General features: G+C 42.0%; 1 protein-coding gene across 1 annotated transcript in view; it reads left to right on the forward strand.

Annotated features, from left to right (window-relative positions):
* Nucleotides 1-15,702, forward strand: part of LOC109910743 (carboxypeptidase O) — a 34,873-nt gene that overhangs the window by 7,927 nt on the left and 11,244 nt on the right. Inside the window, exons 3-8 of the mRNA XM_048599202.1 lie at nucleotides 3,915-4,039; nucleotides 7,542-7,647; nucleotides 7,740-7,841; nucleotides 8,822-8,926; nucleotides 14,449-14,559; nucleotides 14,686-14,776. Coding sequence (XP_048455159.1) covers nucleotides 3,915-4,039; nucleotides 7,542-7,647; nucleotides 7,740-7,841; nucleotides 8,822-8,926; nucleotides 14,449-14,559; nucleotides 14,686-14,776 — 640 coding nt within the window. The remainder of the gene's footprint in view (nucleotides 1-3,914; nucleotides 4,040-7,541; nucleotides 7,648-7,739; nucleotides 7,842-8,821; nucleotides 8,927-14,448; nucleotides 14,560-14,685; nucleotides 14,777-15,702) is intronic.

Raw genomic sequence — 15,702 nt, forward strand, 5'->3', positions numbered from 1 at the left:
TACACTTAATACAATATCCTAACATTGTCTCCACAATGTTGTCTTGGCCTTTATTACTGCTTATGAAATGGTGGAGTGAATCCTACCATGTGATATATATGTACATACAGCAAACTTTGTTTTTACCGGCACTTTAATGAGACGGCACTCTCAATAAATTATATACCTCAAATACAGCGAAGTTTACCATATTATTTTGTCCAATTATCACAGTTTTTAAATTTATCTACCTCAATGTAAATATACTTGCTGTTCAATCGAATGGCCACATGAAATATCAACAGTTGATTCAATTTCAAGTCAATTTCTCCTCAAATACCGCAATCTACCGCGATGCCCAAGTTGTCAGTTCAGGGTGCAAATGAGAAGGCTCTCTGCCGGTAAGTTTTATTTAAGGCAAAGTTACATTGTTATTTAAGTGATTCATGCTGTAGATAAAGTGTAACAGCGATGTGTATACCCCCACATTACATTTCTATTACTTGATGTGGGTTTTTGCATTGATTATATAGACCTCCTGATCAACTGGAATATTTGATCAACTGTCACAATCCTGGTCACATAGATGCCAATTAATAAAAAGTTTGCTGCATTTACAACGATCAGGTTGTCTGCTTTAGTGGCAGCTATTCGCCAATTTATGCAAAGGTCTCCCACCTTCTGCTTAAATTAATGCCCCAGGGACCTTTTAATATCCACCTTGTTACAATCAGGTGAGGAGAAGTAAATTGGATCAGCTCTTCTCTTCCCAACTTTCTCAGTCTGCTACAACAAAGATTCACCAGAAACAAATAAGGAGCCAATTACAAGGTTTTCTTGAGTAAAAGGAAGAGCAATGTTATCACTTGTTAACCCTGAGAAAAATAAGAAAGACATGATATCAAACGCACACACAAAGACAGGCAAAAGGTTAAAAAAAAGGGAATGGCATCGAGTACAAAAAGAACACCAAAGAATCTACAGTTTAAAGTCTTTAGGGTGTTCTTGAATCGTCAGATTTTAACCAGAGATCACGGTTAGCTAGAGATATCCAGGGTCCATGGTAGCCATTAATATTGTAGTTCTTTTTGAATTCTCAGGAGTTGTTTCTTTCCAGTTTGCTCATCCTTCAATCGTCTGGGAGAGGGAGATTTCTCCAGGTCACTCCAGTCACAAATCAGTCTCCTCTGCTCTGCCCAGAAGCAGCTCCCTGAAATACAGCTAGTTTGTGTTTTCCAATGTCTGAATTCCTTGTTTTCAAATGAGATAGACATGGGTTTCTTGTTTTATTCTCCAAGACCAGAACTTCTTATAAGGATGTATAGCAAATAGGAGATACAGCAGTTTTTCTCAAACTGTGGGTCATGCTGTCCATGGGGTCAGCTGCCATTCTGATCAAGTTCTAACAGCTGTGAGGCTCCTTTAAATCTCACAGCTTTTTAAATAATGGCCATGGCCTAAGTGCCTAATCTTGTAGGTCTCAATCCTGTCCGAAAAGAGCCCTAAAGGGAAGGTAGGTGCTTTTTCCTTAAAACCTTATGGGCTAAACAGATTTTCCCCCTTCTGTTCTTAAAGGTCTCACTCACTCCCTTGTTGCATCCACCAGTCTCAGAGGCACATCATCCTCTACTCTCACAGATGTCTTCCACTCCTGTGGTGGGTCTGGATAATGTTCAAGCATCACATTGGGGTGACAATGGGAAGCAGTGTGGTGAGCACTGAGATATGGGTCAGGTTGACTGATTTGAGTCCTGTTTGGTGAAAGTGTTAATTTCAGTTCGGCCTGGTTCTTCTTAATGATGGATTTATGAATCATGCCTCAACATGTGGTCAGGTCCTCCCTGTGACCAATTTTAAATCAGCATTTTCCCCTCTTTGAAACCATTTCACTGGAATGTGAGAAGAGGAGTAAGCGCATCAAGTTTAGTCCATCACTCAATTAGATCTTGGTTGATCGTTTACCTCAATTCCACATTGTCTCCATATCAGTCCATGAAAGTCCAATTGATTAAAATTGGATGATGGCAGTCCAAAGTTGACAGTCCATCTTGTAACACTATCATGACAAACCGAGAGCGTAGACTGGGACTCAGTTTAATATCTCATCTGAAAGATGGCAGTCTGATATCTCCCAGTAGGCATTAAAGAGTCAGTCTTGATAGTATACTCAAGTCTCACACGTGGGACTTTATTAAAGATCAATTAGTTTCACCCCACTGCTTTTTCCTCATAGACTTTCGTAATTGCAAAGATTGACAAAGTTTTATTTTTTCATTATATATATGGGGCTCCCTTGCATTGTGAAATGTATAAATCAAGTTTTCTGAGTCTGACTTAAAACAAGATGATTATAGTCATGCGATGTTGAAATTGGTAGTTAAATATTTACTGATCCAGATAAAAGATATGAAGTTATCGCATTATCATCGTTTATTGTTAACAATTCTTGACGATCTATGTCAGTGGTGACTAAATTTTCTGAACCTTAGAATAGAATACAATGATCTTCAGACAATCGAGAGCTGCAAGACACAGCAAACCAGGACGGATACATTTTTATTACTATTGCTTTAAGATATTACTAGCCTTAAGTTTCCCATTAACATCAATAACCTTAAAGTGCATATACCAAATATCCAAATTCAAATTAATTGCAACATTTTAGATGACGCTGACAGTTATCAGGGCTAATCACGACTGGAGGGGGAAGCCTTGTGAATCTGTCCTGAAACAGCCAGAATCAACATCAATCCTCCAGTGATCTCAAAAGCAATCTGGAGATTTGAAAACAATGCTTTAAGAAATCAGTCCATGATTTAAATTTCTGCCGAGCTGCCTGATATGTAATTCTTTCTCAATTGTGTCTGTCTATCGGTCTGTCTCTCTCACACATAATCTTTCACTCCATCTGCCTCTGTATGTCTGTATTGGACTGTTTTTTTCTCTCCTGTCTGCCTGTCTCTTTGTCTCTCTCTCTTTCTCTCTCTCTCTCTCTCTGTTTGCCCATCTCCGTCTGCCTGTATCTCTCACCTATGCCTGTTTCTCTCTTATTTTTCGGTTTGCCAGTCTCTTGTTTTTCTCTCTCCTGTCTTTCTGTAAGTCTCTCTCTCTCTCTCTCTCGTATGTCTCAATCCTGTCTGTGAGCATACCCCTGTTTATCTGTCTCTATGTCTCTCACAGTCAGTCTCTCTCTCTCTGTCTGCCTCTGTCTGTCTGTCCCTGTCCGATTGTACTTCCTTCTCCTGAATGTCTGTCTTATTTGTTTTTCTCTCTCTTGTCTTTCCACCTGTATCTCTCTCTCTCTCTCTGTCACGACTGTCTCGTGTCTCTCAGCCTGTCTCTCCATCTGTCTGCCTCTGTCTTTTTGTGTCTTCTCTGCTACCTCCCTCTGCTATCCACAATCTCAACAAAGAAAATACCCAATTGAATAACCATTCCAGTGTGGCCCTTTTAATTTGGGTTCTTCTCAGCCAAAGCTAGGTCAACCAACCACCCAGGAGGGAAAAAAACTGCGACTCTCATTGTATCTGCCTTCTGCGCAAACGCGATAGGCCGAATGACCGCCATTTGCACTGTAACAATTCTGTGACCTATGAAGCCATGTGGTGGCTTCATGTCTGGGCACTGAGGCACCCCAGTCAAATTCAAACTTAAGGTTGAATTAAATGGGGAATAAAAACACAGGAGGATATTGGATGGGTGGAATTTTGAAGGGCTTCGGTGAGATTGATAGGGTTTGAACTTCATTGAGGTATCAGAGGTGAGCAGCGAGCATTAGCTTGACAGCGATCTCCATGAGAGCGGGTTTCAGCTCACTTCCCTGCCAAACTATCCCTCTGACCCACAGAGATGGAGATAGATTTCTGTGAGCCATTCCCTATGGTTACAGAGACGCATTTGACTCACGAGCTGCGCTGTTGTGATATTTTGCACAGATTGATTTATGGAGGCCCCAGATCCTGGAGGGAATTCAACCTCAGGGTGAGGTTCACGCTCGGGTTCCAGCCTCAGCACTTGGCACAGTCAGAGGTGAACTGAAGAAAAGGGCCATTCAATACAAGTAGGTGCAACTCTGAATGATCAAATGCATACACATTAAGAGCTGAAGTAAGCTGGCTATTCACCTCGAAACATAGAAAATAGGTGCAGGAATAGGCTATTCGGCCCTTCGAGCCTGTACCACCATTCAATATGATCATGGCTGATCATGCATTTTCAGTATCCCACTCCCGCTTTCTCTCCATACCTCTTGATCCCTTTAGACTCAAGGGTCATGACTCCCTCTCTCTTGAACATATCTAACGAACTGGCTCCAATGGCTTTCTATGGTAGAGAACTTCACAGGTTCACAACTCTCTGAGTGAAGAAATTCTTCTTCATTTCAGTCCTGGATGGCTCACCCCTTACTCTTAGACTGTGATCCCTAGTTCTGGACTCGCCCAGCATCAGGAACATTCTTCCCGCGTCTAGCCTATCCAGTCCATCAGGATTTTATACGCTTCTGTAAGATCCCCTCATTCTTCTAAATTCCAGTGAGTACAAGTCCAATTGGTCCAGTGTTTCTTTACATGTCAGTCCTGCCATCCTGGGAATCAGTCTGGTGAACCTCTTCGGGACTCCCTGGGCTCCTTAAGCCTACTTCGTCATTCAGTAAGATCATGACAGATTAGATTACTTCACATTCCCACCCATCCCACTCAGTAACCTTACACCCCCGTGCTAATCAAGAATCTAAATGATTATGAAGTTTCCCTTACCGCTGCCATGTTTATTGGGGAGGGGCCGGTAGAGTGGAAATTTCACAAGATGAACCATCCCAGGCAAAATACTCTGGGAAAATAGGTTCAACTCCCACTGCACTGACTGATGGAATTTAAATTCAATTAATTAATTCAAAGCTAGTCTCAGTAATGAAGACCATGAATTGATTATCATAATAACGCATCTAGTTCACTTTCGGGAAGCAATTTTACTCTCCTTACCTAGTCTGGCCCATATGTGACTCCAGATCCACAACAATGTGGCCAACTCTTAATTATCCTCTGAAGTGCCGCAGAAAGCAGTTCAATTTGTGTCAAACTGCTACAGAAGAGACAATAGGAATGAAAATGGATGGACCTTTCAAGGAAAGGCTAATGGCACATGCAGTGCAGCAGTCCTTCTAGCTAACATCTGGGTGTTTGAGCCAAAATTGGGAGAACAGCCCCTCAGACTAGGCTAGCAATAGCCTGACATAGTCATAATCACAGAATCATACCTTACAGAAAATGCCCTAGATATCACCATCACCACCATTGAGTATGTCCTGTCCCACCGGCAGGAGAGGCCTGGCAGAGGTGGAAACACAGTGATACACAGTCAAAAGGAAGTTTCTCTGGGAGGCATCAACATTGACTATCTAATTAGATCTTGTGGCATCATGTCAAACATGGGCAAGGAAACCTCTTACTGATTAGCAGCTACCACCCGCTGCCCCTTAGCTGAAGAATCATTTCTCCTCCATGCTGAGCAATCTTTGGAGGAAGCACTGAGGGTGGCAAGGGCACAGAGTATGTTCCGGATGGGCAACTTCAATGTTCATCGCTCATCGGCTTAGTAGCACCATTACTGACTGAGGTGGGACCTGAAGGACGTAGCAGCTAAACTGGGTCTACTGCAATCAACAAGAGGGAAGAACACACTGCACTTCAACCTCGTTAATCTGCCTGTTTTAGATGTATTTATCCATTGGCAGCACTGACAGGAGTAATCACTGCACGGTAATTGTGGAGACAAAGTACCATCTTCACGTCAAAAATGCCCTCCATTGTGTTGTGTTGCACAATCACCATGCTAAGCGGAATAGTTTGCAAACAGATCCAGCAATTCAAAACTGGACATCTGTGAGGCAGTGTGACCCAACAGCAGCAATTTACCAACCTAACATATTTCCCACTCTAACATTACCATTAAGCTAAATGATCCCACAACCAGAAGATCAAAGCTAAGCTCTGTAGTCCTGCCGCATCATGATTGGTAGCAGTAAAGTTGACCAACTCACCCAAGGTGTAGGCTTCACACAAGCACTTACCTTCAAGCATGGGGAAGCCCAACACATCAATGCAAAAGACGAGGCTGAAGAATTTATATTCATCTTCAGTCAGAAGGATAGAGTTGTTTCATCTCAGTCTCCTCCTGAGGACCACAGCATCACAGATGCTAGTCTTCAGCCAATTTGGAATATTCCCCATCTCTGTCCTCCCCACAATTAGCAGGATTCTTGACCATCCACAAAGTTGTACAAGGTGCTACCATGGAGCACTTACTCAGGAGCAACCTGCTAACTGACACTCAGCTTGGGTTCTGCCAGGGCCAGTCAGCTCATGATATTTTTACATATTTGGACAGTAAAGTCTGAACGCAAGCTGAAAGTTGAAATGAAGTGAGAATGACTGCCCTCAACAGCAAGGCAGCATTTAACCAAATGAGGTAGCAAATTCCTCAGGGGAGTTTCCTGGACCCAATTGGGTGATGGTCCAGCTACATGAACAACCTTCTCTCTTTCCAAATGTCAGAGGTGGAGATATTTATTGATGATTGTACAATGTTCAGCACCATTTGTGACTACACAGATATGAAAGTGGTCCATAGCTTTATGCAGCAAGACCTTGACAAACATAGGCTAGGCTGATAACAAGGCCTGAAACTTGAGCTTGGCACATTATTTTTGGACCACACAATGACCATCTTCAACAAGAGAGAATCTAACCATCACACCTTGACATTCAATGCCATTACCATCACTGAATCCCCCACTATCAACATCCTGGAAGTTACCATGGACCAGAAACTGAACTGGATGAGCCAAATACATAGTATCACTTACAACAGCAGGTCAGAGATTAGGAATTCTGTTGATGGCCCAAAGCCATCTACAAGGCACAGATGAGGAGTGTGATGGAATACCCCCCACTCATCTGGATGAGTGCAGGCCCAACAAAACTTAAGAAGCTTGACACCACCCAGGACAAAGCAGCCCGCTTGATTGGCACCATATCCAAAACCTTCGACATCAAATCCCTGCACCACAGATGCACAGTAGCAGGAATGTGGCCGTCTTCAAACTGCACTGCACCACTCATCAAGACTCCACTGACAACAACTTTCAATCCTGCAGCCTTTACCATCTAGAAGGGCAAGGGCAGCAGTTGCACAGGAACTCTACCACCTGTGAGTTGCCCTCCAAGCCACGCACTATCCTGACAGTCTGGTCACAATCCTAGACCTCCCTCCCTAATGGCATTGTGGCTGTACCTACATCATATTGACTGCAGCAGTCCAAGAAGGCAGCTAATCTCCACCTTTCTGTGAACGGTCAGAGATACATTCTAGATTCCTTGCTAACAGAAACACACTTCTTTCCTTTATCCTGTGTAGTCCTGTTAGAATTTTATAGGTTTGTAGGAGATCACCCTTCATTTTTCTAAACATCAATGAATATAGTGCCAGTCTCTTTTCATACGTCAGCCCAGACATCTTTTCCCATTATTTTTATACCAATGTGTCTCACTCTGATTCATCAGTGTTTTGACAGAAAATATTCAAGATCTCCTGGACAGTCAAGTACAGAGCGAAGATAAGCAGGCTTTCAATGCACACAGCTACACCAAGTATCACCCAATGGAAGAGGTAAGTCTTACCTAAGAAGAGAAATGAATTGAATCTTTTTCCTTTTCACACTTCAAAAACATCCTTCACCTTTTTCTCTCTCAAACACTCAGATATACCAGTGGATGGAACAAATGAAGGAAAGCTATAAGGAGTTGGTGACACAGCATCTACTGGGGATAACTTACCAGAAACGGCCGATGTATTATCTGAAGGTATTCAGTGAGTGTTGTACTCAAGTATTCCTCTTCTATTTTATTATTGGTTCTGAATTAACCGCCCTCACCAATATTGTCCCATCAATGGACTTCACCAGACAGCAGCCCAGTCCCCACCAATCTTGTTACATCCATATGACAATACTTTCCCATAATTTCTATCCTTGGATCATCTCAACCAGCTTCCCAATTACTTTGGGTACTTTTGCCCTAGAACAATGTTGTACAGTTGAGGTGAATAGCTGAAATTGCATGAGAGAAGACAGTTATCATGTCTATCTGGCCTCAGCTAATTTGAGTTAAATATCCTGCAAGGACGTTTGACCTTTGTTTGTCTAGACCATTGACTGGATTTGAAACTCAAATCTTAGGCAGTCAAAAAATAATGTGACAATATTTCACCTACTCACACCATTGGGGAAAGGAAACTTTCATTTCTTGATCTTAGGATTCACTTTAACCCGGGACCCTGGAATGGTAGAATCTCATTTCTATTAGATGCCAGTCGGATGGGGAATGTTAAGATTTGGAAGGGATGTGCATTGAAGTTAGTGCCATGAGATAAATATTACCCTTCAGAACATTATTGGATCACAAATGGACCTCTCTGATTGTCTGAGCTCATTGGATATAAGTAGTCATGGCTCCATGTGCTACAGCAATTAACAGATGTGTGTTGTATACATTTTAAGATACCATTAAGACAATAGATATCATCCAGACAGCAGCAAACCTAAAGCCTGTAACAAGGTCATTCTTGTCCTCTACAATGGTTCCTCCAGCCAAGGTATTTGTCTCTGAGGGGACACTGGAAATTTTCAGCTGCCAAATAGCAGTAATTCTATCCCACTGGGCACCAGAGCCTTTCCTACACATCATACTTCCTCCTGTGAGAGTTGCTGTGATCCCAATAACCCCCACCCAAACCGATGTAACAGCCAGTGAGTCCCTTCATCTTCTGTCTGTTTTGTTTGCAGATCAGTAGAAAATCCGACAAACCCAAGAAGATTATCTGGATGGATTGCGGAATTCATGCCAGGGAGTGGATTGCTCCTGCTTTCTGCCAGTGGTTTGTGAGGGAGGTGAGTGTCTCCTTACTATAGACCTGGAATAGAAACTCTCAGGTTCCAACCCTCTGAATATTCTCAATATTGGAGAGGTTAAATTTGCCTTGAGCTCAGGGGAGGCGGCGTAGTAGGACATTAACAGCAGACTTGTAATCCAGAACTGTGGGCTAATGTTCTGGGAACATGGTTATGAAATCTATCATTGCAGATGATGAAATTGGAATTCAGTAAAAACCTAGAATTTTTTTTAAAAGAGCAAGCCAAATGGTGACCATTGTCAATTAGCATAAAAACCCATCTGGTTCACTTCCTTAGGAAGGAAACTGACTCTCCTTGCCTTGTATGGACTACATGTAACTCCATGTAACTAAGCGGAGACAATAGCTTAGTGGTATTATCATTGGACTGTTATTCTAGAGGCCCACGTAATGTTCTGGGAACCTGGGTTTGAATTCTGCCACGGCAGATAGTGGAATTTGAATTCAATTTTTTAAAAAATCTGGAATTAAGAGTCTGATGATGACCATGAATCCATCGCTGATTGTTGTAAAAATCCCTCTGGTTCAGTAATGTCCCTTAGGGAAGGAAACTGCCATCCTTACCTGGTCTGGCCTACATGTGACTCCAGACCCATAGCAATATGGTTGACTCTCAACTGCCTTCTGGGCAATGAGGGATGGACAATAAATTCTAGTCCAGCCAGTGCTGCCCATATCCCATGAATGAATAAAGAAATGACCCATAGTAATGTGGTTGAATCTTAACTGCCCTGTGAGTAACTAGGGATAGACAATAAGTGTTGGTCTAACCACCAAAGTCCAAATCTCATGATTGAATAAAGAAAAAACAACGGGTACATATTTTCCACTGTCCAGACAGTCAGTTCATGAGCGTAGATGGGAGTTATGCATTGGGTTCCTGCAGCATTCCCATTTTAGCACACTCCATAGGAATTGCCTCGGATTTTGAACATTTCACTGGGCAATCCCACTACACCTGAAACCCTCTGAAAGTCTGCAGGAGAATTCCAATACTTCTAATGAAATTGCATAAAATAGATACATGGGAAAAGTTAGGCTGTTAAATGTATAGTCTAGCTCCTGAGTAACTATTAAATTGACCCCATACTTACCTCACATATGCCCCACCTACAACTCCCCTTGCACACAACTGAGAACTGATCTCCCTTACCACCCTGTGGTCTCTGACCAGACCCAATCCCAGACCAAACACCACTTCAACACAGCATCGTGTTCCCTAGCCAACATCTCTGACTCAGGCTTGCTGCAATACTCCAACGCAGCTCAGCGCAAGCTGGAAGATCAGCACCTCACTTTCCACTTGGGAATGCTACAGCCTTTCGATATCGAGTACAACAACGTTAGGGCTTGCAACACCTTCTCCCATGTCCTTATCCTAATTACCACACACCAGCCCTTGTTATCACATGGACTGCTATTACACACAACCTGTTGTTAGCCACTAATATTCCCCATTAGCAACTGCTCATTGTCCTAGGCTGACCATTATTCACTCCTTTGTTGTCGAACTGTTCTTCTCTCTCTTTGTGCTCTATTGCCACCTATTGCTTACTCCTTATCCCCTCCCTCTTCCCCATCATCTGCATAAAAAAACAACCTGTTCCTAGGTACCATCAGTTCTGAGGAAGGATCACTGGACCCAAAACGTTAACTCTGATTTCTCACCAAGAATGCTGCCAGACCCACTGAGATTTTCCAGCAATTTTTGTTTTTGTTTCCAATTGTGAGCCCTTTCCTGCCACAAGACTCAATGCCCCTTCCCCCTCATATCTCAATCCCCACCCCCACACTACATACCACGCCATCAAATCTGACCTCTCAATTCTGCCCTTTTGGAGTATGCAACCCCTCTTCACATCCTCCCTGCAGGACATGACCCAATACCACCTGCCATGACACAAATCCCCTTTCCCTCCTCTTCTGCCAGACCCAAACTGGCAACTCCCTCCTCAGGGCCCTCGACACACACCTCCCCTCCACCAAACCTGACCACCTCACAGGGATGGAATGGGATGTGCAGGGGTGTAGGATATGGTATGAAGGTACAGCCAGGTTGATGCATAGACATGTATTGAAGAAGGCAGAAAGAAAAGCAGAAATTGCTGGAGAAACTCAGCAGGTCTGGCAGCATCTGTGAAGAGAGGCAGAGCTGACGTTGTGGGTCCAGTCACCCTTCCTCAGAACTGATTGCGTGTGGAAAAATGTTGGTATATATGCTGAAGATGAGGTGGGGAAGGGGAAGGACTAAACAATAGGTGGAGATGGAGCCCATAGATTGAGAACAACAGTTTGACAGCAACTGTCAATGTAGATGTTCATATTTCAGAACACAGCAGCTGATGGCTGTGAAAAGGGGATGTGGTTTGTTTTCCTTTGGCAGTTCTATGCTACAAGTGAACTTTCAGAATGGAAGTATAGCTCTGTATCACCGAGAGACCCCCGATCCTGTGCAGAATCTCCTCTCAGAAATGCGGACTTCCCATCTTCCGCAAAAAATAAGGGCAGGAGAGACAAAATCTGCAGGATATAGCCACTCCATGGAAAAGCTGTCCTAGAGTATAATCAATGAGCAGATAATGAACTGAATTTGCAGATAGTGCAGATTAATAGTAATAGTTGTTTTTTCCTAATGGCAGCAGCTTTGTAAAAGAATATACAAAGTCACAGATAGTATCAGATCATGCAGAAAAAGCAGAGTATTCCCAACAGAAAGGCATTGCTCAGAGACCTCAAGATAAATAGCATTTCAGATTAACACTGAGAGTATAAAATAGTTCATGCTGGTCTTGCCAATAACAAATGCAATTATATCCAGTTGTATCATAGTAAGGAAAGTTAGTATAGAGGGCACTTGATAGAAGCTCAGGAAGGACAGAACTGAACGGCCTTGAATTTGGAAAATTTTTGCAAACATGCTGTTCATATTACTGGCAATTACCTCTCAGAATCTGACCTTAGTCTCAGGATTTAATGCAATCTCAGATTAAAGTGGAAAACCCAAAATTGAGATTTGTCATTTGCTGGTCAGCAAATGTTGCACTGTGAACCCTCCCTATGGCCCCAACTCCATTCCCCCATGAAGCCAGCAATCATTAATCTGACAATTGTCTCTTTGAAACTGTATTATCTACATAAAGTTGAGGAGCTTTCTCCGTCTCTTAGTGAAACATGAGGTAAACAAAGCATGTGCTTACATCTGTTCCTTTGACTAGATCTTTCCTGGAACAGGTCTCTAATCTGCTTCCAAAGGCTGCGGTTTGAGAGGCATCATTCCACATCAAGGGTGGCTGATCAGGAGACTGCCCTGCTCTTACTATCTGAGACAGACAGATTACAGGGATTTACAGATCGATAAGTAACCTTTTTCAGACGTGCTCTGAATACAATTCACTGAGCAGCAAGTCCCAGAGAAGGAACTCAAACCTGAAACTTTAGGCTCAGTCAGTGATTGTTATCCACTGTGTCACAATGTCTCCATTATTGATATCAGAAGCCCCCCAAAAAAGTTAACCCTTGTTCAATGATGTGTAACAGGCCTTCTAATGGGGGTCTTGAATATTTGCATGATGATGGGTTAAACTCTGAACTGTTGTAGAATGTTATTAAATTTCTCTGTTATGATTAATCATGAGCTAGATCTTTGAAATGAGCTTGTTTGTGATTTTTTTTCACCTGCTACCTAAACCATGTGTATATGATCCTAACCTTACTTAAGATCCCTGTACCTTTTTTAAAAAGTGGATTATTTGTGTTTTTCATTACCTGGTTTCCTGTCTGTGGAGATACTGTTATGTGATTGGCTGCTTAGACAGCTTGACACCATCACTGTAGCTAAACACTTGGAATTCCCTTTATACAATGTCACAATCAATTTCCTTCCAATGGAGGAAAAATTCTTACCAGGAAGTGTGTTCGATGGTGCAGCTTTCTTCTAAGTCAATGGAAATTATTGACATTGACTACACGTTAAGGGCCAACATAAATTCCAAAGTAAATTCTTCATTACGAAGGACTAGCTCAAAACATAGTGAAAATGGACAGGACTGAGAAATTAACAAAACTGATAGAATCTGTCTTCTTTTGACTGAATTATTTGCTTGCAATGGTGCCAGATGTCAGTACTGGGAAATGAAGCCACTTCTGACTGTTGAAATTCAGTGTGGGTGGTCAGGAGATCCTAGGCACCTACAGCAGTGGTTCTGAACTTTTTAAATCTTATGTTCAACCAAACATTTTGTGGAAAAAACCCTAGTTCCACCATAATACAAACAATATTTTCCAAGAACGTGTATTTTTACATTCACATACATTTTAGTTTTATATTCACCATGAATGGAAACAATTAAAGTCATTAAAAATAGCAATGATTTTGCTGGGAACAAGTTTTATTGCTCAGATGTGAAACGTAGAAATCAGGAACGAGAATAGGCCTTTTGGTCCTTCGAGCCTGCTCTGCTATTCAGTGTGATGATGGCTGATCATCCAATCAATACCCTGTTCCTGCTTTCCCCCCACACTCTTTGATCCCTTTGGGCCTAAGAACTATAGCTAACTCCTTGAAAACATTCAATGTTTTGGCCTCAACCACTTCCTGTGAAAAATTCACAAGGTGAACAAATTGAGATTTCTTCATCTCAGACCTGACATAGTCTACTCTGTCTCTTAGCCTACAACCCCTGCTTCTGGACTTCCCAGCCATCAGGAACACCATTCCTGAATATAACCTGTCTAATCCTGTTAGATTTTATAGGTTCCTTTGAGACCTCCCCTTATTCTTCTAAACTCCATTGAATGTAACCAGTCTAGTCTCACTTCATACATCAGTCCTGCCGTCCCATGAATCAGTCTGGCAAACCTTCATTGCACTCCCTCCATAGCCAGAACATCCTTCCTCACATAAGGAGGCAAAACTGCACACAATACTCCAGTTGTGGTCAAGGACCTGTACAATTACAGTAAGACATCCCTGTTCCTGTATTAGAATCTACTTGCTATGAAGGCCAGCATACCTTTTCCCTTCTTCACTGCCTGATGCACCTCAAGCTTACTTCCAGTGACTGTTGTATGAGGAAATCCAGGTCTCATTGCACCTCCCCCTTTCGCAATCTATTGCCATTCAGATAATAGTCTGACTTCCTATTTTTAACTACCAAAGTGGACGATGTCCCATTGATCCATATTATACATCACCTACTATGCATTTGCCCCACACACTCACTCAACTTGTCCAAATCACACTGAAGTATCTCTGCATCCTCCAATCCTTTCCATGCAATTTACTGCCTACAAAATGAAATAATAATTTGATCATTAGCAGTGGTGCCTGTGATTGCATTTCATTGGCAAGCATGTAAAATCTTGGGGTTCCACTTAACAATAAACACTGATCTACAGCACTGCTGACAGTCAGGATGAGGATCCCTGAAAAAGAAACTCTATCAAATACTTCTAACCTTCTCCTTCTATAATCTCGCTTTGTTTGTGTGTGCATGCCAGGTACTAGAGACCTACACTGCAGACCCTCAAACAGATCGCTTCCTCCAACACATTGACTTCTACGTCCTGCCAGTTCTGAATATTGATGGTTACATTTACTCCTGGACAACAGTAAGTGCAAACCAGACCATTATTACATAACACTACTGAAACACAATGACCTACCAGCAATCCTGTGAAACTTGTCTCAGTACATTTCATTACTGTACACTAGATTCAAAATCCCTCTATTTCTAGGACCGTTTATGGAGAAAATCCATGTCTCCATGTGATAACAGCACTTGTTTTGGAACTGATCTCAACAGGAATTTTGATTCACAATGGTGCAGTAAGTGATGTTCTCAAAAATCTTGCCTTTTGCATCTACATCCATATCCTTTACATTATTCTCTATTTATGAATGAGCCATCCCCTCCCTCTATTGTTTCTGTCTTCCCATCAATTACTCTGTCTACCTTGTTACTATCGTACATCACGGTGTGTAGGTTGACTTACTTGAACCCTTACAAAACCCTTTCACAAACTGGGCTGAAGTTTAAGTATAAAATGGGAACGACTGGCACAGGGTAGGTGGTTGTCATTCTGAGATGTAAAACAAAGACACTGGCAATTCAAATTAAATATATATATAATGCTCTTGTTGAATTAATTAATTTTACAAGGATACTTTCACCAATTTGTAAAAAAAAAATCGATTTCAGAATCCAACGCTAGTCCCTCATATTCATTTTGAGTTGCATTAGCTGTAGCATCATCATAACAATGCCACTCTGGATTAGATTTGGTGCTTTCAGTTTCAGAATCATCCCTCACAACCAATTATAAGATGTAGGAGCAGAAGTAGGTTGTTTAGCCCACTGAGTCTGTTCTGCCATTCAACAAGATTAAGGCAGATCTAATACTCCTCAATTACAACTTCCTGCCTTTTCCCAATAACTCTTGATTTCCTTACTGATTAAAAATCTCTCTCAGCCTCTACAGACCTTTGCAGGAAAGAATTCCATAGATTCACTACCTGCTGAGAGAAGAAATTCCTCCTTATCTCTGTCTTAAATGGGTGACCTCTTACTCTAAGATTATACCCACTGATTCTAGACCCTCCCACAACAGCAAACAATCTCTCCCCACATCAAGTCCCATAAGAGTCTTGTATGTTTCAATAAGGTCTTCTCTCATGCTTCAAAACGTCAGTGACTAAAGGCTCAACCTACTCAACTTCTCCTCATAAAACAGTCACTCCAAACCTATGATGAA

The sequence above is a fragment of the Rhincodon typus genome, chromosome 7 (genome assembly GCF_021869965.1).
Source record: "Rhincodon typus isolate 14 chromosome 7, sRhiTyp1.1, whole genome shotgun sequence".
Classification (NCBI taxonomy): domain Eukaryota; kingdom Metazoa; phylum Chordata; class Chondrichthyes; order Orectolobiformes; family Rhincodontidae; genus Rhincodon; species Rhincodon typus.